Here is a 23,481-nt window from a genome sequence, read left to right as displayed (position 1 = left end):
CGAGCATTTTGGTTTGTACCAATGGAAGAAAAAGATAGAAATCTTAAAAGCAAAAATAATATAGTTATAGAGAAAGAATCATATCTGAGAGGTAAATTTAAAGTTAGACATAAATCAAAAGAAATATGATTTTTAAAGATAAAAGATGGAGATTTAATTAAGAATGCTATAACCTTCGTTAAAAAGTAACTTTGTACCAAATGACTATTTTACCCTTTAAATAAAAAATATAATGATTATAAACAGATAGTTAACTAGGCTAAAACTTCGTGTATTACACATTATTAAAAAAATATTTTAATGCGTAAGATAATTGATATTACGCATTACATAAATTCTATATAAGGGAAAACCGTTTGAATCAATACAATTTGAATAAAAAGTCTGAAAAATAATAAGTAAGCCTTTATTAGTATTTTGATAAAATGTGTATATGTTTTAGTAATACATAAGATATCTTATTAAAAATGGAATAAAACGGGAATGTGTTAATACCAATGGTGTGGTGATCAATTGGCAAAGACAAATTGTTTATACACTTGGGTTAGAAGGGAAGGTCTTGAATTCAAGTCACACAGACAATGATTAAAAAAACTGATGTTTTAATCAGTTAGATTCTTATACATATATAATATGATTTTTATGGTGATTGAAGAAAACAGAGCAACTCAATTCGAAATTTGAAAACGCTAAATTAATCCATTAAAGAGATAATATATAATATAAATAAAAAAATAAAACGTTTTCTGAGAAAATAAGTAACAGAATTCATAGTTAGAAAACAATAAATGAAATTAAATCAAATTAAAGAGAAAACAAATTATATCAACATTTTTGAAATGTTAAAAAATTAAGTCAAAACTGATATTTTAAAATTAAATTAACAAAAAACATTTATTAAATGAGTTATTGGGTTTAGACGGGAAAATAAAGCTAAGGATTCACTAAATAATATAGGGAAAATATCTGAGAATAGTAACCAAGTTTTAAAAGTGTTCTAATTAGGTCATTCATATCGTTTTTGTCCCAACTAAATAACTTAAAATTCAAATCGAGTCATGCCATTTTTTCCATGTGTCACTCGACGTTAGCATCAAATAAAAGGGAAACAATAAACAAAAATCCACATAACCACGGTTAGCTATGAAATGGATGAAAAATCCCTTAATTTTAGTGAAAAATGAATGTTGAGTGACCTGATTGGAATACTTTTAAAACTTGAATGACCTAATTGTAACACTTTTAAAACTTGGTTACTATTCTAGAAAGTTACCCTAGTGTCCTCTGTTGATTTACTTTTATTCTGTAGTAACTATAGAATAGATATAGATTTGTGGTTGACCAGAGGCCCAGAGTAACACCTTTGGGCCTAACTTTAAAAAGTTGCATGTTTGGGTTTTGTGGAGCCCAGCCAATGAAGGATATTGGATAAACTTACTAGAATTCGTTTGAGCCCACCCAATGTGTTTATTGAAATTTCCATTATGTAACAGCCCATTTAAATTCTTATCGCCATGCCCGAATTCTCAAATTATTTTAGGTAGGATCCAGAGGCCAATTTGCACTCCTTAAAAGATGGCATTAAAAAATCTAGGTATGACATAAAAGTGTATGGGTATTTAATATTTAAAGAAGTATGTATGTATGTATATACATATTTCCTTAGAATTATATAGAACTTGGAAGCATCTAAATTAAATAGTGGATGCCCTCATTTGCACAAGGGACGACCAAAACTATTTCAAAATCATTTTATAAAAGGTATCTTAAGATGAATACAAAATGTTCTTTGTCTTCATAATCTTATGTTTAGTTGCTTGCAAGTCATTTGAATCTATATGAATATTAGGAATACAGTTGAACTTAATAGGAGACCAAGTTCTACACAAAAGCTTAAAAAGATAGCTACGTGACTGGTGATCTCGGAGCAAGTGGAATCAATGGATGGAGACTGAGACTAACAAGGTTTTGACAACGAGTATTGTTTCTAGTGAAGAGATCCGTGTGTTGACAAGGTGGGTTCATGGAAGTACATCTTTGTATAAACTTGATGTGTATGAAAGAAAGGAAAATAATATCTTTACACAACGAACACCACATGGCTTAAACTAGAATTATACTCGGGAAAAAGAGAAGACAAAAAATATGTACAAACCGCGAAATAGCAGAACACTTTGCACCAATTAATCAGTTGATATCTCATATCTGAGTTGATACACTCTTTGATTATCTTCTGTGTCAAGCACGTTGATCCAACCCGATTGCATGTCTTCTATAGAAGCTTCAAACAATATTTCTAGTCAAAATAATCAGAATTATGAACAGTGATTAGATGTTCATCCTCCTCGACGGCTTTTGTGGGATCTTGATCATACCATGTTACCGTTCCTGCAAAAAGTAGCAGCGGATATTTATAAAAGAATATAAGAATTGATTAAACATATTTATAAATAGAACATACCTGGTGCTGGAGATGGTTCTTGTTCTCTTGTGGAATGAAGAACAATCGTTCCCGAAAGAACGGTAATGAATCCACATATTTCAGACGCTATATCGCTAACGCTCTGACCTTTCCAATCCTGCATGCGAAAACACAAATTATTTGTTGTTAAATATCCGAAAGAAAGATGAGGAATTTGTGAATCAGGAGATGATTGATACCTTGAACATAATCACACTTGCAACGATTGTTAAAGAAGTGAACATCACATAATATATAGGGGATACAATTGCTGTGTTGAATGTATCCAATGCCTGCAAATAGACGCGTCATGGGAATCAGCGTGAAGGGTATAATGGTCATTTACCTTTTTTCTAACTAACACAAAACTTAAGTGCAAGGGTAAAATGGTCATTTACCTTGTTAAGATAATTCAACTGTGTAATCACACACAGCACAGCAACAGTGACAAAGACCCAAGTTTGAGGGTACGCGATCTGACTGATTCCCTCTAGAGTAAGCTTTATTGCAATGCCAATTGCCTTTATGCTTACAACCTACAAAATGAACACTCAGAATCATAAGACAACATTTTCAAAAAAATAAAGAGTAAATTACAAAAATCGTACTTTATGTATGTCACTTATAGCAAACTGTGTCCTTTGTTTTCAATAATTACAGAAAACGTACTCGATGTTTGCAAACCCTTGCAAGTTATGTCCTTTAGCCCTAACTCAGTTAATTTTTGTGGTTAAATCTGACCAAATGGACCCCACATGAGTAAAATGACCAAAATACCCTCATGTGGGGTCCATTTGGTCAGATTTAACCACATAAAATTAACTGAGTTAGGGTTAAAGGCTATAATTTGTAAGGGTTTGCAAACATCGAGAACGTTTTTTGTAATTATTGAAGATAAAGGACATAGTTTGCAATAAGTGACATACATAAAGGACAATTTTTGTAATTTACTCAAAAATAAATTAATTAATTATGAATTGTTACCGTTAAAGAACCCATTAGAGAACAGATCCCCAAGTATACTAATATGTTTGACTGCCCATAGCGAGGCTCAAAATGCATCACGAGAGCCGCTACTAGTGACAATGTAGCTGCTACGTATATTAGGAATGCTGTTGACAAATATAAACTAGTAAGTATTGGTAACTAGAGATGGCTATATTAGTTTTATGGAGTGTTTGAATGTGCCATATTTGGAACATCCCGCAAAAAAAAAAAAAAAAAAAGAGTTAATTACGTTTTTCATCCCTGTGGTTTGTCAAAAATCATTATTTCAGTCCATTAGTTTAAAATTTGCGAAAACGGTCCCTGTGGTTTCACTTTCGTAACAATTACAGTCCACCTCCGTTAACCCCATCCATTTATTCTATTAAGTTTGGGTGAAATGACCAAATTACCCATATATTAAAAACTAAAGAAAAACTAATTTTTTCTCTCTCACACTGAGCATCATCAACCTTAAACCCCTGATCATCATATTAAGCCAACCTGGTTCAACTGCAAGATTCCATATTTCTTCTACAGAAGTTGGCGTAGACTCCGCAGGCGCGTGAATCACAACAACTACTGAACCAACTATGCATGAAACACATCCCAAAACACCCATCTGCTTCAACCGTTCTTTTAACAAAAAGTGCGCCAAAACAGCACTGTTCAAATTTTGTAATTCATACCGTGTTTAATAAACGTAAGTGTAAGCATAATATAAAATAAAAATGTAAATTTAGATTTGGAAGTATTACCTAACGATTATACTCAAAGCACCAAGTGGGGTTACAAGGACAGCAGGAGCATAAGCATATGCAACAAAATTGGCCGCCTCTCCAACAATCACTATATGTGTAATCAAAATCCAACATAAATTAAACACAGCTCATTATTTGCTTTTTATTATTATTATTATTATTATTATTATTATTATTATTATTATTATTATTATTATTATTTTTTATTTTTTTTTTTGTAACACAGGTTTATGCTTGTGTGCCAGTGAGATTGAGTTCTTTTGTTTAAAGGTGGCAAGATAGGCGGGTCGGATAATGATTTAAAGTGTGTCAAACTGTCAATCAGGTTGCATTGATTTTTATTACGAAAACAATGTTGCTAATGCATAAAAGATAGACTTCGGGTGACTTTTAACCAGTTTGACCCATTCCACCTTTAGCTAACTTTATTCAGTTTGGCCTTATTGAGATAAAGGCAACCCATTAACAAGTAAACGGGTCAAAACATTATATATGTAATATTTTTGGTTATTGGCAACTTACTTGTAATCATGCCTGCCCACCAAAGTGGTTCTTGTAGGTATGTATACCCTCCATGTCCTAAAATCATAAAGAAGATTAAAACATGTCACATCAAATAGAAATGACACAGACGAACATTGTTGGATACGGAGCCTGATTCAGACTTTAAAAAATGAGTTAACTGCCATTTTCGTCCCTGTGGTTTGTCCAATTATGCCACTTCAGACCAAATTTCAAATTTGTACCATTTTTGTCCCTGACATTCTTGAAACATGCCAGTTCCGTCCAAAAAAAGCATGAGTTAACTGCCATTTTCGTCCCTGTGATTTGTCTAATTATTTGGTTTAAACTTAGTTTTTTGGATGGAACTGACATGTTTCAAGAATATCACGGACGAAAATGGTACAAATTTGAAATTTGGCCTGAACTGGCATAATTGGACAAACCACGGGGACGAAAATGGCAGTTAACTCTTAAAAAATATACATGTAGTTATGGCATCCTATCAATTTTCGATCCGAAATTGACTTTTAAATATTGTAAGTTTTCATCTTTATAACTTGGAAACCTGTAGACTCAAATCTCAATCTGTTTTCTTTAGCATTCATTGCCAAGCAAAAAAAAAAAAAAATATGATGAAATATCCAAGTAATAGAACCACAAGAATTTATTTGGTGCGTATCTTTTTCTTTTTATATTGTTAAGCTCAGAGTTAGAGACAGAAACCCAAAAACCCAAGCTAAAGACGGTGTGACCCACTCAACTGTATTTAACAAACAACCAACTAACAACATTCTTACATATCGGTCCCTAAACTATTACATACCCAACTATGGAAGAATTACACAACAGACCCTCAACTTTATTATTGCAACATGTTTGTTAATTAGGGGATGTTTGAATAATATAGTAGTTTTTTTAAGCGTGAGAACCCATTACCGAGTTAAACTCAAAGCATAGTTGTTAATGGCGAATAGCGACAAGGTACCTATATGCTACATAGCGAATAGCGATAAATAATGGGCCCTATTTTATAAATAGCGATACACTAGAAAAAAAAAATGTGTATATTATATCAAAATACCCTGGTATATACGCTATTTTACATGTATATTTATAAAAACCTAAAATCCAGCTGTTTTATACCTATATTTAATAAACGCTGCTATCCATCGCTACTAACCATATAGCGAGCATGGACCTATACGCCACGCTATTCGCTATAGCGAACCGTAGTAATCGCTATTGACAACTATGACTCAAAGGACGCCACCAATAACCTGATCAGGTAAAGCGCACCTTGTGCTGGGCTTGGTTCCAAAAAGCATGAGGTGCACCGAGGCGATAGGGTCAAAAACCATGGCGGAATTTATTTGTATAATTTCTTTTTATTAATTCTCATTGGTTTCTAGCATTAATACCCAAACTTTAGACGTATATAAGGTTTAATAAATAAATAACATATATGTACAACATAAAGAGCTATATGCACAACATCTTGATGCACAAAACCTTCCCTCTTACAAAAGGTGCACCTGCCTATGTTGATTTTCTTTGCGCTTTTTGTGCCTCAAGTGCGCTTGTTTTCACTCCTCGCTTTTTGTACTATGAAGCGCAAGCCTATGCGCTCTAGGTCACCTTGCGCCAAGACGCGAAAAATATATATTTACTTATGGCATCTTATCAATTTTCAGCCCGAAATTTTCACCTTTATAAATTGGAAATCTGAATGGTAGACTCCATGTGTTTTTTGTTAGCATTCATTACCCAGCAAAAAAAAGGAGTGCTAAACGGGTAGACTCCATGAATTCCAACACTTCTAATTAGGGGTGCTAAACGGGTCGTGTTTACGGTTCAACACGACCCGAACCCGAACCCGAAAATCGTATCATACATATTAACTCGAACACGACCCGAAGTTTTGTGGGTTGACCTGAACACGACCCGTTCAACCTGAACTTTTTAACTTTTTTTATGAAACTAATATATTAAAATTAAAATTCACTTAGAAACACTAATGTATATAACTCAATAATATTTAAATTATAAAATCTCATGTTAATTTCTCTTTTTAAGTTTATAATTATGACATAAAATACACACTCTATTTAAATTATGCATAAAATATACTGTAAAAAAATTAATACAACATAAATGTGCTAAACGGGTCAACCCGCCAACCTAACCGGGTTGACCCGAACCCGACCCGTTAACCTAAACGGGTTGGTGGGTTCAACCTGAAACTGATACGAACCCGTTTAGAATAAACCTAAACCCGCGAATTTCGTGTTAGATTCGTGTGGTGTTTTCGAATCGTGTCAGAAATTCACACCCCTACTTCTAATAGAGTGACCACCACTACATCACCTCATGAAACTTAGATTTGCAAATTTGGGGCAAAACTGATTTTAATCATCTAGTTTTTTCCTTTAGAAAACAAACATAATCCACAACAAAAGGCCTTCTATACAAAATTATAAACCTTAAACTAAACATAAAGCCATCAAATTTCACATCCACAAAGCAAACCCACAAAATAAAACTCACAATATGAAGAAATAGCAACTATGAGCCCAAAACTAGAAGATCAAACCACACATACACATACCTGCACTGAAACCAGTGGCAGCAGCAGCACGCTTAAGCCCTTTCTTCTTCAATATGAAACTCGTTCCAATAAATCCACTAGACAACACAGCTAATATCAACCCTGTCGAATTATCAGAAACACCCATCTCCTTTTTCTCAATCAAATTACAAACTCACCACTCAATTTCCATATATAACAACGATTTCCCGCCAATTCGAATTGGGGAAACGTAATAGGACAAAACAAATTGTTTCAAATTGAAGTAGGATGAATCTGGTGGATAACAAATTTGATTGATTGACGATGAGTATGAAGTCTACGAATGTGGGTCAGAATGATGTGAGAGGATATACGGGTGAACTTTTCGGGTGGACCCGTATGATTACAAGGGCATTGCCAGCTACAGAGGAAGGTAGATGCGATGAGATCCAGCTCATTATTCTGTACCACCCAATTGGGTTGGATCTTGTATCCACCAAATGATCAATAACATTACGCTTATTTACATTATCTACCCTTTTCTTTTCAATACGACTAGACCATCCGTTTTAGTTCACTACGACTTTTTACTTGTTCGACTGTTTGTTTCACGAGTAGATGTCTGAATAGTTCAGACATTTGCCTCTGAATGGTTAAGCATTATACAGAGTCTGAATGGTTAATACCTCTAATTTGAATTGGTTAGACATTTGCCTCTGAACGGTTAAGCATTATACAAGCTCTTAATGGTTTAGACCTCTTACTGGTTCAGCACTTAGTGGTTCAGACCTCGTACTGGTTCAGCACTTAACCATTCAGATGTTGCCAAACTGCCCCTAAGGCTAGTCATATAAACAATAAGCTTTAACTAATTCATTATTTAACTATTACGTTGTGATTTAACTAAAAGTTGAATTATAAGGGTTGATTGGTGCATTGAGGGTGGACTCCACCTGATTTAGCCCTCAAGGGTGTTACCACACTAACTAATAAGGGGAAACATGGGTGTCATTGGTTTTTAAGAGCTATAGAATGAGAAGTTCATTTTGATTCGGTTTCTAATGGTTGAGTTTTCTACCAATTCGATTTTATAAATGTGTTCGACTCAACTTTTGGTTTCTATTTTCTTCGAACATTGTGTCTCGTTTTTTTTTTTTTTTTTTTTGGTTTTTCGGTTATCGTTTGTTAAGGGGTTTTGTTTTTCATCCGTGCTTTTGATATGATAATACATAAAAATAAGGCTCGTAAAACAACTTTTATCAAACAATAAAATAAGCAATATTTGATATGTTAAATAGCATTAAAGAAGTAGTTCAAAAGAGTACGATTCTCATGTATGAGGCTTTTTTTTTAAACGACTACTTTTTTGTATTAGGCTACCATATTCTTTAAATTTGAGAGTTTTTTTGTTCACTCCGGCCAGACTATGTTGTCTTAACTGTGCCCACGCGGCTTTCTTGTATTAGGCCATCGCACTCCCAAATTGGAGAGCCTCGTTGCCCCATTCCGGCCGAACGATGTTGTCTTAAACGGACCTACGCTGGCTTCAGAGTTTGGCTTGGGTGTTTTCCTAGGAAACCACACAGCCGACTGCCACTTGATAGATGTTGTGCCACCACAAGAGCTGAACACTCTCTGACATAACACACGGTGAGACAAAAACCTGGGTGGGCTCAGAATAGAACCTGACACCTCTGTAACTGTAAGGAGGCTAGGCTCTATATATTATTGCCTAATCCACCAAAGTGGCACAAATGTGGATCGAACTTGGGTCTCTATTTTGAAGAACGCAAATCTCCCTACCATTATGCCACGATTCTTATTTTAATTCACTCAAATTGTGAGATAGTTGAATGGGGTTTCTTAACGCCCGTCCCATAGTTAATTTCCTTTGATTTCCCCTACATCTCATCTCCCTTTTACAGAAACTCACATACACACAGATAAGATTAGAAGAGGCAAGCTATGAAGACCTAATCAGGCGCGTAAGTCGTTCCAGTCAACTTCATGGTGATGACTGTTTCGTCAGTTGTGGTGTGGTAGTGGCTGTATCAGGAAGTTACGCGATGAGTCCACTCCACAGATTAAGGTTCATGTGATTGACGGGTTTATAGGGCTTATCGGATGATGAACGACGACAGTGGTAAAGAGCACCTAGGCATACCTGGAGACTAGGGTTCCATTGTCTTCCTGTTTGTGTTCTTACTTGTAGGTAATGCTCTTTTATGTTACTTCGATGTTTAAATTCTAGGGTTTTTCATTGATAAAACTGATATTCGATTTGGGAAATTGTCTATTTCTGATTTTCTGAATCTGATGATGAAATTAATTGTTGAACAGGTAGTTTGTGATATATAAAGTATTGTTGTTTAAAGGAATTTATAAAGGGGAAAGTGAATAGGGTGTTGTTAGACGCCTAAGCTTGTACGTCAAACTTATCAAAACTACGTAGTTTTAACTAAATTCTCATCAAGTTCAATTAGAATACATCAATGTTTATACCCATTTCATAAATGACATCCTTGTTTCATTCATTAGCTTTAGAATTGCTAGGGCGGCCCTCAAACTTTCGTCATTGATTCAAGGGTATATAACAAAAGTATAAACCGAACTTGAGACAGATCATGTTTCATTCGTCTGCTTTTAAACTTGTTGATGGAACCCTACTTTTGCTTCTTTGCGAATCATTACACATAAGTCTAAAACCTAAACACCACTACCTCTGATGGAATCCAAGCCACATCCGAAACACTCAAGGTAGAAAAGGTTAAGAATATTCACCAAGCTTGATATATTGATTTCATGTATATTTCATGTATTACATGTTTTTTGTTGATTGATCACACTCTTCAACTGTTGGTTATTAAATCAACTTATTCTTCATGATTTTATGCTCTCGTGATCTGTTGTATATTTTCATATTAATTAGTAGGTAGTTTTACTCATCTTGGTTGTAATATGATTGAAAGACATAATTGAATTGCTAAATCATGGTAGAATTTTGGGGTATTTTAGTACTATCAATTATTCTAATTACAGAGAACAAAAGGGCTAAATATTTATAATGAGACAAACGAACAGTCAATCAAGGAAAACATAGGCTCATCAATAAACGAAAACAAAACAGAGAGTTATAAGCGTATTAGGATATCAATACAAACTATACTTTTGATTTCAATGTTTGAATAAATGGAAAAGATTCAAGATTTACCAGAAAAAATATCGAAAAGCATACGAACGAGGGATGGCAGGGACATGATTTGTGAACATCGATGTATTCTAATTGAACTTGATGAGATTTTTAATTAAAACTACGTAGTTTTGATAAGTTTGACGTACAAGCTTAGGCGTCTAACAGCACCCTATTCACTTTCCCCATTTATAAAATGAGTTTGTTGAATTGATGAATGCCTACCAACGAACATGAGTTATTACACACCTTATACGTAAAGAACGTAAGTAGACTATAATTTTAGTTCTCTATGTTGGTTGTAGTATAGCCTTTTTATTCCGCAGCTCTCATCCAACTTGGTGGATGTTGAAGTTTCACTTAACATGTTAAAAAACCTATTACATTGGCTGCTAAAAGGTGATATATGTAGGTTGACTGTTAAATTAATACACAACATGACCATCACACATCATATGACAATTTGTATGTGAATCAAGTATATAAACAATTTGCCTCTTCAACTGCAATAATATGTCCATATATAAGTCTGGAACATGCTGATGCCTACTAGGCAACAAAGCTTTGTGTATCATGGACAACAATTTTTTTTTATAAAAGTTAGGATAACAGTTTTTTATAAAAAGTTTGAAACGAGGGATTTGAGTTTGAGTGATTGGAAAATTTGTAGTGATTTTTCCGGTGGTTCATTCAACTGATATGTTGTGGTAGTGATGTACACACATCTGTGTGTTGTTATGACTAGATATAAGTGATGGGTACAACCCAGTTTGGGACCAGTTTTCATGTGTAGGAGTAGTGACCTCAATTGTAAAGCGGCAATTTAAGAATCTACATGTAACACCCATCTTAATTACTACACGAATTTAACAATAACTCCTAAGATTTTATATAAAAGATATCCCATTCAAAACACAAGTTCCAAAAGTAAAGTTCTAAGGCAACAAACATTAGTCAACTACCGACTAATTCAAACATCCATAAGTTACTTAGCAAATTAGTTACATCATAAACATTGTCTAAACAAGGTTAATTTATGCGGAAGCTTCAAAAGTTCGTGTTCGGTTCTTTGAAAGCTTGCTTGATCGCCATCCGCATTCCTTGAACACTTAGAAACTGAAATGTTTACATTAAACATTAGTATTAGAGTACTTAAAAATGTTACATAATCGAAACTACGATCAAAGCGGGTTCGATTAGCTATAATATGCAAAATTTACCAAAAAATTTCCAGGCTCTACCGTAACGTAGCTTACGGTGCCTACCGTAAGTTACGGTAGTCACTTGACAATTCTGGTCCACCGTAACTCAGGAAGAATCCACCGTAAGGCTTTTGGCCTCTACCGTAAGTTACGGTGGATACCGTAACTTACGGTAGCCTCTGCAAATATATGTTTTGACTGATTTGGTTGTTATGCCCAAACCAATTTCTTAGATTTCTCATTCTAACAGCCCACATGTTAAATTCTCGTATTCCATTATGTCTTTTATCAACAATAACAAAAGACCAATTAACTATAATACAAGCATTTGCCATGCATTAATCGATTATTCGACCCGTTTGGCTCATCTTACAGAATCCTCCATTATGATGACCATCAACAAGTTCTAACCATATCTTGTCTTATTATTCAGTATAGCGAACATCATCGCTTTAGATCAACTTAACCTTTGTTCTACGATTCACTACACATATGCTAGTTATTAAAATTTACCCAATGTAACAAGTCGAGTTACATACCTTCAAAGTAAGCCTTTCAAACGCGATTCGCCACCTGCTTGTCCGCTTGACGCTCCTGCGTCCTTTCCTATAGAGTTCATTTATTACATGTTTAGAACTCCCTTTAAACCATATATTGCGTAGTAAACCGAAACATCATAATTATGCGTTTCAACTTTGAATTTCAGTTTTTAAGTCTTCTTTGAGGCATTTTCACAAACACTTTAAGGGCAGATTTTTACATGATTATATAGCAAATCCCTAGCTTATCATTTAGCCCGAATTCACATCAATCAACCCATTTTACATGATTGTTAGCTTCTAAAATTCTGAAGTCACTTCAAAATTGTCAAATTACACTAGAACAACACCCAATTTCCTAGTGTTTATCAAATTATACATAACCCACTAATCACCTACAATGGTGTTCATAGATTTCACTAAAAATTCACATGATTTCAACTTGTATTTGTCTAGGGTTTATCCCTAGACACTATATTGTTCCTAATCCATCATAAAACCAACATGCAATCATAAATTTCAGATTTCCCGAATTTATGAGAATTTCAAGTTGGGGGATTTTCATCAAATTTTACATACCTGGTAATCCCCTTGCAATGAGGATCACTAATCTATGCTCGATTTTCGACTTTGACTTGGTTTAAGCCCACAATTTGTGAGTTTTGTGATGAACTAGGGTTTTGATGGAGCTTGGGGTCGCCCCTGTCTCCTGGTCGATCTCCACAACACACAGACAAGTGTGTTTGTGTTTTAACTTTGTTATTTTTATTAAAAATAGTTTTCATTTAGACACTTTTAGTCCCTCATTTTTCATTCTTTATTTGTTTTAACTCCTAACTACTTATAAGTGACCAACTAACTTGGTTAGTGTCATTCCTAGTTAGTTTATTTTACTAGTTAAATTCGCAATCAAATTGCAAAGTTATGAACTCGCATTTTCGGGATGTTACAAATCTACAATGGACCTGTTAACTGTTGTTAAAAAATGACACTGAGGGATTGTGACTATGAAAACAAAGTTAGTAATGCTGCAAAGAAATTGAACTTTTCAAAATTTTGTTTTCAATAACGAAGTGCTATGCCTACTACCGCAATATATGTTTCTGAAAATACAATAGAACCTATGTGAAAGCATAAAGTGTATAGAATGATGATAAAATCCCCATCACTTGCTAAATGCAATAAACTAAATGACTGAGTGAACCCACTGTATGAGCAACATCATAGAGATTCTGTAAGTCCTTGAAATGCAATGATGGCGGACAGGGGTTATCGACAAAAAAGATTTGTCTAAGCCACGTTATAAGTTACTCTTATGTTTCAAGATTTTGGAAAAAAGAGTTTTCACTTTGATCTGTAATGAATTTGTTAGTCCACTTAATTGACTAAAGATCCCATCCCACATGTATACAATCAAGTAGTTTTTTGTTGTGTTAAAACGGTGGCCCGTTAACCTTTCCTTTCTCTCGGTTGGGTTAACCAGTAAAACCATTATTTTTTTCTATATCTTTATCGAAAACAAGAAGCATCGACTACTTGAAATAAATATATAGAAACGAATCGATTTATATTTTGATTAGGATGTAAGCTCTTATGTAGCTCAATTAAGCATTTGTAAATGCTCATTTTTGGTAGAAAAGGAGATGCAATAATGAATATGCTTGGCCGTAGCCGCAACGCGGCGGAATCCATCCTAGTTTTGAATAAAGGCTGTTTTATTTGCCGATGTATCCCGTTAGATATTTATCTTTTTTAAACATTATTATTTAATTTTCAATTGTAGTTAAATATAACTTTTAATAAAGAGTTAACTGTCATTTTCATCCATGTGGTTTGGTGAAAAATGACACTTCAGTCCTAAGAAATTTTACGTCAGTTCCGTCCTCAACATTTTTGAAACATGCCACTTCAGTCCAAAAAGATAACACCTGTCGTCAGTACCGTCCTCAACGTTTTTAACAACGCATTATCTTTTTGGACTGAAGTGGCACGGTTCAAAAATGTTGATGATAGAACTGACGCAATTTTTTTTTTGTGCTGAAGTGACATTTTTCACCAAACAACATGGACAAAAATGACAGTTAACTCTTTAATAAAATATATACTAATTAATGTCATGTGTCATTCTTTTAATTAATCTATATTTATATCTGTATATATTATATAAGTAGCTTAGAACCTCATGTATTACACGAGTTGCATAAAATTAATTTTATATGATAAGTAATATAGATATATCTTTAAAATATTTCATGTATTGCACAAGTTAAATAAAAAATGATGTAATCAATTAACACATACAGACGTTAAGATATGTATTTAAATGAGGAATTTGATGTACTACTTACTTATTAAAATTTTAAGTTTTTTTATTTATTATTAGGTTAGAAACATGTGTATTACACGTGGTAGAACCAATGAAATATTAGATGATCATTAATAAACGGAAAAATAATAAATAAATAAGAGAGATCCGGAAGTTTGTGATTAAATATTATTTTCTTATTTTTGTACCCTATTGAATATTAAATAATAATAATAAAAAAATATAATTTAACTAAATCTAATTTAAATGAGAATAAAAAATTATATATTTATCTGGTTTTACAAAGAGAAAAAAGTTTCTTCTATCTCCTACGGAAAGGGAAAAAAATACAAATTATATATTATTATTAATTCAAAATTTGATAAAAAATTATAAGAAAAAAACTTATATCTCCTTCTAAGAAGGAGAAAATATAAATAATATATTATTATTATTGTTAATTTAAAGTTTAATAAAAATATAACAAAAAAACTTCTATCTCTTATAAAGAAGGAGAAAATACAAATAATATATTATTACTAATTCAAAGTTTGATAAAAAAAATATTATCCTTATATAAATTATATTAAGTTAAACTATTGTTTAATATTATTATTGTTTAGTAAATAAAAAAAATAAGATGAGGAGGCACCAGACGTGTCAGAATTTTTTTTTATTTTATTATTATAGGAAGATAAATAAAAAGTTTTGTGTCACATGTCACTCTCTGGTTCCTCCTTACCCTCATTTTCCCGCCTAAAAGTTATTTACACATTTTAAGAAACATATGGATCTTTGACTAACGTAAATATCAGGATGAGTCATATTACAAAATGATTTAAAAATAAGAAAAGGAAAAAGTTACTATTTATAGAGTGACAAGTGTTTAGGGAGAAATTAAGTGGGAAAAATATTTTGTCTAAGAGAATAAAAAGAGTATGCATATGCAAGTCACATACTATTTTCCCTTATTCTTTAAACGTCCGTAACTTTTTTATACGTCATTTGTTTTTAAAAAAAGTTATACTATAAAATCGAATGTATTTTTATCTTTAATATGAGTACCATATTGTTAGTTATAAAAAATATTCAAAAACCCAGTTGCGTATTACACAATGGACATAACGTAAAACACAATGGATATTAAACTAAAAACACAATGGAAAGTAAACCAAAAACACAATCGATGACAATAGATAAAAGACACAATGGACAACAAACTAAAAAACAATGAGTATCAAACCAAAAACGCAATGGAAATTGAACTAAAACAATTGATGACAACAGATAAAAAACACAATGGACAACAAACAAAAGACACAATAGACAATAGTTAAAAAAACACAATAATAACAGACTAAACCACAACGGACAACAAACTAAAAATACAATGAGCAACAGATTAAAACACAATTGACAACAAAAGAAAAACACAATAGACAACATATTAAAAGATAATGGATAGCAGACTAAACACAATGACCATAACCTATAACACAATATATAGAAAACCTAAATATAAGATCATCTTCATAGTGTCATAAATTGTGTTATAGGTTTTGATAAAAACGTAGTGGCCAGAACCCAAATTAACATCGTGTTATAAGTTTTGATAATAACACAATGTATAGAAACCCTAGTAAAAACGTAATGACTAAAACCCAATTGAAAGACACAATGACCCGAACCTTTAACATAATGCAAAGAAACCCAGCAAAAATGATTTTTTTTATTTTTTATATGGTAATATCATACTCATATTAAAAATAAAAATGCTTGTTATTTTGGTGAATCTTTAAAAAATAAAACATCATATGAAGAAGTTATGGATGTTTAGCTTGATAGGGGAAAATGACATACTTAACTCCTTGAATCAATAATTGCCTAACTCCTTGCATTTTAAATGTGAATCAATATGGAATGTTGGTATACATTTTAAACTAGTTTATAGACCCGCGTATTACACGAGTTTTTACAATATAAATGACATAGTTATATAATCTTTAAAAAAACTCTATATTACTAACGACCTATGTTAATTAGTAACGAAACTTTATATAAACGAATTTATATTACAATATAATGGTTCCACAACTAACTTGAATTTATCACAAAAACAACTGGCCCATCTTAATTAATAATACTGAAAGTATCATAATAGTTGTGTATTACAAAGCTTGAATACTGAAAAACATGTAATAAACAAATTTATATATTATTAATATGAATGAAATTACGTATTACGTCACATATAACAATGTATAAATAATAATAATTTTTAGCATTCTGTATCTTTTAAATATAACTTTTATTTAAACTAAATCTCTAAGACCTCAATTCTGTTTACAAAATTCATTGTTTAAGTTGTTTTTTTTCTCTTTCTCGGCAAAAAACCTATTTTATTGATATGACATAAATTAGATTTGTTATTCTTACTAAAATTGTTATGCGGATTTAATTAATAAATAGTATTTGTAAAGTTATGAAATAAGTTAAAGATTTATATATGATTAATAAAATCTTTTCATTATTAAAGGTAATTGACTATGTCACAAATGAGTATAAAATGAAATGGATATATTTCTTAGCTCTATTAAACTCAAAACACATCATAAATCAATGTAGCTACAAATCTTAATATTATCTCATCTGTAAAACTTCAAAACCTTAAGTTCTCTTCGTCTATCATTTTAAATCCGAGTTCAATAAAATTTTAGTCTTATTGCGAGATAGTCCTCTGGTTAGTTGCTCTTTTTTAGCTTTTATTTATATGTTATAAAAACTCATATATTGATTTTATAGATAATCTCAAATAAGGATAATAATTTTTGTTTTTTTTCTTTTATGATTTAAACTATTTTATTTTAAGAATTACTAAAATCTTAGTTTTAAAACTATAGATCATTTAGGTATATTTTTTAATCATAAATTAGAAATAGATATTAATTATTATATATTATTAATGAATTATCATACATTTGGATTAAATATTAATTATTACATATATATTTATTATTAATGAATTAAATATGAAAATGCCATGTGGCATTAATTAGAAGGATATTAGATGAGAAAATGCATGTGGCATTATAAGTATTCTTTTATTAGTATTAGATTAATTAAATGACATATTAAATTAAAATTTACGTAACCTAATCTACCGTGTCATTTAATGGAATCAGAAAACTCAAGCATATAAGTAGAAATAGTAGCAATTTTATTCATGTATTCTTGCCTGCCATTACATTTAATTTAAACATTCTATTAAGGGCATAACCTTATCATGTTTAGTAAGTACAATTGTTGGGAGTTTTAGTAAGCACATGTGATGTCGATTTCACACACTTCAAAGATAACAAGGACTAATGCCTCAAAACCTCAATATTAGGGATGAGCATATCGGTATCCGATACCGAACCGATACCGATACCGCCTAATACCGATCCCGAATTTCACCCAAACTAGGTACCGATACCGATACCGAAACATGTCGGTTAGGTATCGGTACGGTACGGTATCGGTATTATACCGTATTTTGAGGGTCGGTATTGGTATAATACCGATACCGTACCGTACCGATACCGAAAACGCCAAAAAGTGGATACCGATCGGGATACCGATCGAGATCGGGATCGGTACGGGATCGGTACGGGATCGGTATGGGATCGGTATTCGGTGGCATATGCTCATCCCTACTCAATATTTCCTATGGGTCACAACAAATGATTTCAAAATTTATATCTTTTACAAACAAAATTTTTAAACCAACAAAGGTTTGGCGAGTCAAACCAAAAGTTGTAAAAGAAATTAATGGGGAAAAGATCTATTTTATCAGAAGGTTACTTATTTTCATAAAAAGGAAACAACCAGGATTATGATGGCTTGGGTCCCACTCTCTAACTAATTTGATTACGAGTGTAGGAACATCCAACGAGGACTGTTAGAAAACACCAGTTGTATCTAACCTAGTCACACAATCAACACCGTTGTAACACATACATTTATCTAATTGTTTGGAGTTTTAGTATAAGGTTTAATACTCTAAAATATAAGTATTCATAGGTTGTTACACTTTGAAACTAAAAAAAAAATCCTAATCAAGGTTTTATTCGCATACATTTAAAATGGGGGTATGTTCAAGGACATCGCGTCTACAAACCGCTATTAAGCTAAGTATGCTTCACAGAAGAAGGTTCAAAGGTAACAACCTACCTATCTTGTAATACTCAACTGTCGAATTGTATCGTTGAAACTTGTAAGTAAAGATCGATTTCCATTCATGTGGGGGATTGTTGGAAATTTTGTGAAAATAACAATTTTCACGAATATAGGAAATGCTTTTTCCTAATTTTGGACTAGAAATAAATATAAGAAACGAAGGGGATTTCATATATTTACTTGTGGGTTTGTGTTCTATGTTGGAAGAGCTCGCAACGAACTAAACCGCGTCCAAAACGGAGCTAAGATGAATGAGATATCGATGCTCAAAGTTTGGTGTTTAAAACAGTGAATGCTGAAATAATGGGAAAGTGACACCTTGTCCGACATAGGATGAGAGATGAAACTTAAAGAGGTATTTAAGTGGGAACACTCCTTCCTTATTGTTTCATGGAAGCACACACTAGTGTACTCGCGAAGGGTACGAAGCACCCTAACTCGCACTCGCACACGCGCGTGGCATGGGCGCAATGTGGCGCACTTCGCACGCTCGTAACGCCGCGAGCCACTTGAGAGTCGCCTTTGTATTTTTGACCGCACGCGTGTGGTGAAGTACATAGGCTGCAAGGACCAGGTGGCAGGTCAGCCTTGGCGAATGACATGGAAGGCAGGCGCATGGGTATAGCTGGTTTGCGTGCGATGGCGCATGAACACTGATGTGGCGTGCGCGGCACACCAAAGTGAGCCAATATGGCGCGACTGTGTGGCGTGATCGTCACTATTCACTGGTGACGTGGCACACGTGCCTATGAGTGGTGCAGACCTGCATGCGCATGAAAGTGAGCCAAACTGGCGCACACGCAACAGAAACTTCCCAGACTTTAATGACAGAGCAATTTCACTTCAGCATTTGAAACAAACGAGTCAATGGTTTTAACTGAGAATTAAATGACGAACTAAAGTGCATTGAAGACGTTTAATGCAATTTAATTCTTTCACTTAATTCGTTTTTGTTGTTTCATCTTAGATGCTGTATAAATAAAGCATCACATCCACTGCAGAAGAACACCAACAACATCAACAACTTATGCAAACTTCCCTCTCAGATTTCTGATCTTTCTCTTACTCTTTTCAAGGTATTCTTCGGGTCCTCGGGCCAGCTCTGGCAGTACTACTGCTCCGGCTGTTGTACCCTGGGAAACAGAACGAGTTCTTTTGGGAGGCTTGGAATTTGTTTTAAGGGCCCTGTGTTAGACACAACCCTCAACAACGTTTCATTACTATTTCATCTTTTGTTCTTGTATTTTGTTTATTTCAGTTGTAATAGTTCTGTAATTTCCTGCTTTCTTTAATTTCTGTATTGTAATCGTTTAATAAAATTGTTTTATTTCATTTATATGTGAACGGTTACTTGCATGACAAATGGAAATGGTTACTTTGTGAGTTTGCGTCTTATTACGGGGTCTCCGATGCTTACACCAAACTAAGGCTAGATGTTGTATAAACAATAAATTTATTAGTGTTTTCTTAGACGTGGTAAGACCGCCCGTAATGGGGCGTGTTTTATAAAAAATTTTTCAAAGAAAACGCCCAATCACGCCCGTTCGCCACTACACCCCGGCGTTATTGGGTGTGTTTTTCGGCTTTTTGGCTTTTGGCGTTTTTTGAATAAAGCTGAAGGGGGGTTTGACCAGCCAATCATGTGCTTCCAACTCAAATACCTTTATATTTAAATTAAAAAACAAGAAAATACTAATTAGGTAATCATTGATGAGGCATTATTGGGCATTATCTCACTATGTCCATTTGTGAAAAACGCCCATAATGCCCCTTTGCTGACTGGGATGACACATGTCGTAAAATGCCCATATGTAGGGGCTTTATTCATGTGTACCAGTACACATGGTATAAAATGGGCATGTTTGGGAATGGGTCAAAACAGTTTAGGTTAATCCTGAACGCTTGTGAGTTTTTTTTTGGAAAGAACTAACCTTAAAAAGATGATGTAGCAAAAGAGGCATGTTTTGTTTTTGGATTAGAACACTTATTACGTTATTGTAAACAAAAATTAATGAATAATTTGTTTGTTAAATATGATAGCTAAAGTTAAATTTTTTTACCATTGATAATCTAACATTTTGAATATATGACTCATGAGCTTTATTAATTTATGATACCCTTAAGATGACTTTTGACTTTTTTTTCCATGTTTTATTAGTATTTTATATATGTTTGATCCACTAGATATAAAACATAATGCAAATCAACTCATTTGTAAATTAAAGGGTTGAAATAGCCACATGTATTCTTCTCAAACCTAATTTTAGGTTTCATTGTTTTAAATAATTTGTTGCCAAAATTTCTAACGTTGTAAAAGAATGCATGTTTTCAGATATCTCTCACATGTAATGGATGTTGATACCCCAAATGATGATTTTATCCAATTGATGTATGACTTGTTATTACCGGTTATGGAGGGACATTGAAAAAAGACTCTTAGGGGCTGTTTGATAGCCTCTGAATAGTCATTAAAAGGCTATCTCTTAATGGAACCATTAAAATTTTTACCAATGAGAAGGTAGAAAAATGTGACATGTGATGATTTATCATTCAGAGGTTACCTCTTAACCATTTAGACTTAAGGTTACTTCTTATTCATTCAGAGGTTTTAAACCATTAAGAGGTAGTATTTGAATGGCCATTAAGAGGCTACCAAACAGCCCCTTAGTCGTCTAGAGGTTTATCCTTGTTTTTAAAAAACAATATCAGTCAATCAATTTGTTTTCTAACTCAAGGTTTGATAATTTTACCAGACTAGATTGTTGGGAGAGATTGAGGAGCAAATTGAGCGTATTCTCGCACTCGTTTTGAAAACTACACGTCATTGGATGCGCTCTGGCATTATCGACGTTTTTACACCTGCTCCTAAGGTTGTTGCGCCGGTTTTGAACCGTGCTGTTAAATTTATGCACTCGTTCATGATATATCTTCTCCTCAAGCACAAAATAGGTTATATAGCTACTTCCAGGTTCACATTCTCTATTTTAGAATTAATTATGTGTTATAACTTATAGGCATATGTGATTTTAATAACTAGACAATAACCAATTGACCGATGATAATCCATACCAACAATATAATAAACTACACTTCAAACTTTCACTATCGTCGCTAAGGGCCAACAATTCTAACGATTATGAAACTTTGTCTACTTAGAATGCTATAAATTGTTTGAAAAGATATAAAAGAAAATTAGTTCTTTGTTAATATGTGATTTGCCTTTCACAACGAAAGTGAAAGTTAAAGTCTCGGTGATTAGATTATCAGTATGGTTTTCTAATGAACCTGACCCCTACCAAATACCAAAGGGAAGACATCATTTGAAAACTTAACTAAAAGATACTAGAAAACTTTGAGAAAACCACTTTTAAAGAAGATTTGTTTTTTTTTTCATTCTTTTAATATGTTACTAATGTTTGTAGAAATTATTTTTTTTTTATTTTTTCAGTTTTTTAACATGTTACTAATGTTTGTAGAAATTTTAAAAAAATATATATGTAGATCGACGAGCTATACATATGTAGCTGGTGAACAACATGTGTATACTTCATATGCGTGTCTTCGTGAGCTACATATATGTAGAGCTACATATATGTAGCTCATCAATCTACATACATTTTTTTATATTTTTATATGTTTTTTTTCCAATACTAATCTTATAATTAAAAGAAGGTAAAAGTAAAAAAAAAATTGATTGGTTGGTAGTAGTTTTCTCGTTTTTTAAGTTTCTAATGAAGCCAACCCTATCGACCAATATGTTTTAGTTTGGATTACTAAAATCCAATTTGCTTAAATATTATTATTATTATTATTATTATTATTATTTCTATCACATCTCCTATAAAATGACTAGATAGTTACCCTCTGTCATAACTACAAATAAATTTGATGAAACACCGGATAATACTAGACTATCACAGCTGGTCGTCTCGTATCTTATAGTACTCAACCTCTATCTTTCACTTGCCGAATAGCTGATTCTACAAAGATGTCCTGCAAAACGAACAACATCGGTGACTCTTTACAAGGATCTTGCAACTCCAGCTAGACATTCGCTTGTACTGGCTGTCGTCTTGTCCTCCCAAGATCTTGCAACCGCTGCTGGCGTCTCGCTATTGGTGCCACTTGTCGTCCTTTCTGTCTGAAGGAGAATCTTCTTATCACTAGGTGTCTTCTTCCAAAAGCTTCTGGATGCCTTTGCATGACGGGGACGCTAGCTTGGAGTGGTGTGGCCCTTTGACATGTGTTCACATGTGATTTGAAATCATACCTCTTCAAAATTGATGGGATTACTAGGTTGCTGTTCAAACAAGATCTAGATAGCATTTGACCGAAACTGATAAGTATGTTGGTCGGAATTGTTTTATGGATCCTGTTGCGGTTTCCACGACTTATCAGAAAATGAAATCGCTTTGCCAAAACATAAGAAATGATATCATTGCAGACATTGAGATCCACGACTACAATGTAGTTCCAAGGTATGTTATACTCCTACTCTACGGGTAAGAGAAAAATAACAACGATATACGAAATCCCTTTTACCTTTTTTGCAGTTTTGTCGACCTACCCAATCTATCATGGGCAATATACGGTGCAGACCTCTTGAGAAGAGTTGGAGCTTTTCTTGCTGCTTGCCCTCCAACCGCTCCTTCCTCACATGTTTATGATGTTGTGGTTGCAACTGGAGACCTTGGATGTTGCTAGGTGGAATATAAAGTAGTTTTGACCAAATGTTGTTATATAGTAGTTGT

The 23,481-nt window shown here is 33.2% G+C and overlaps 1 protein-coding gene across 1 annotated transcript; it reads right to left on the bottom strand.

Moving 5' to 3' along the window:
• Positions 1-2,020: 2,020 nt before the first annotated feature.
• LOC110921156 (probable magnesium transporter NIPA6) lies at positions 2,021-7,769 on the bottom strand. The gene is made up of 9 exons (XM_022165432.2): positions 7,316-7,769; positions 4,729-4,785; positions 4,204-4,294; positions 3,950-4,110; positions 3,446-3,573; positions 2,860-2,997; positions 2,662-2,754; positions 2,462-2,579; positions 2,021-2,388 (listed from the first exon to the last, which is right to left on the bottom strand). Exons 1-9 carry the CDS (start codon positions 7,440-7,442, stop codon positions 2,297-2,299), a joined length of 1,005 nt encoding a protein of 334 aa, XP_022021124.1. The 5' UTR covers positions 7,443-7,769; the 3' UTR covers positions 2,021-2,296.
• Between the last annotated feature and the right edge of the window lie 15,712 nt (positions 7,770-23,481).

Source organism: Helianthus annuus, chromosome 17, assembly GCF_002127325.2.
Source record: "Helianthus annuus cultivar XRQ/B chromosome 17, HanXRQr2.0-SUNRISE, whole genome shotgun sequence".
Classification (NCBI taxonomy): Eukaryota; Viridiplantae; Streptophyta; class Magnoliopsida; order Asterales; family Asteraceae; genus Helianthus; species Helianthus annuus.
The sequence above is the reverse complement of the archived record's forward strand: the minus strand, read 5'-3'. Positions and strand labels throughout refer to the sequence as shown.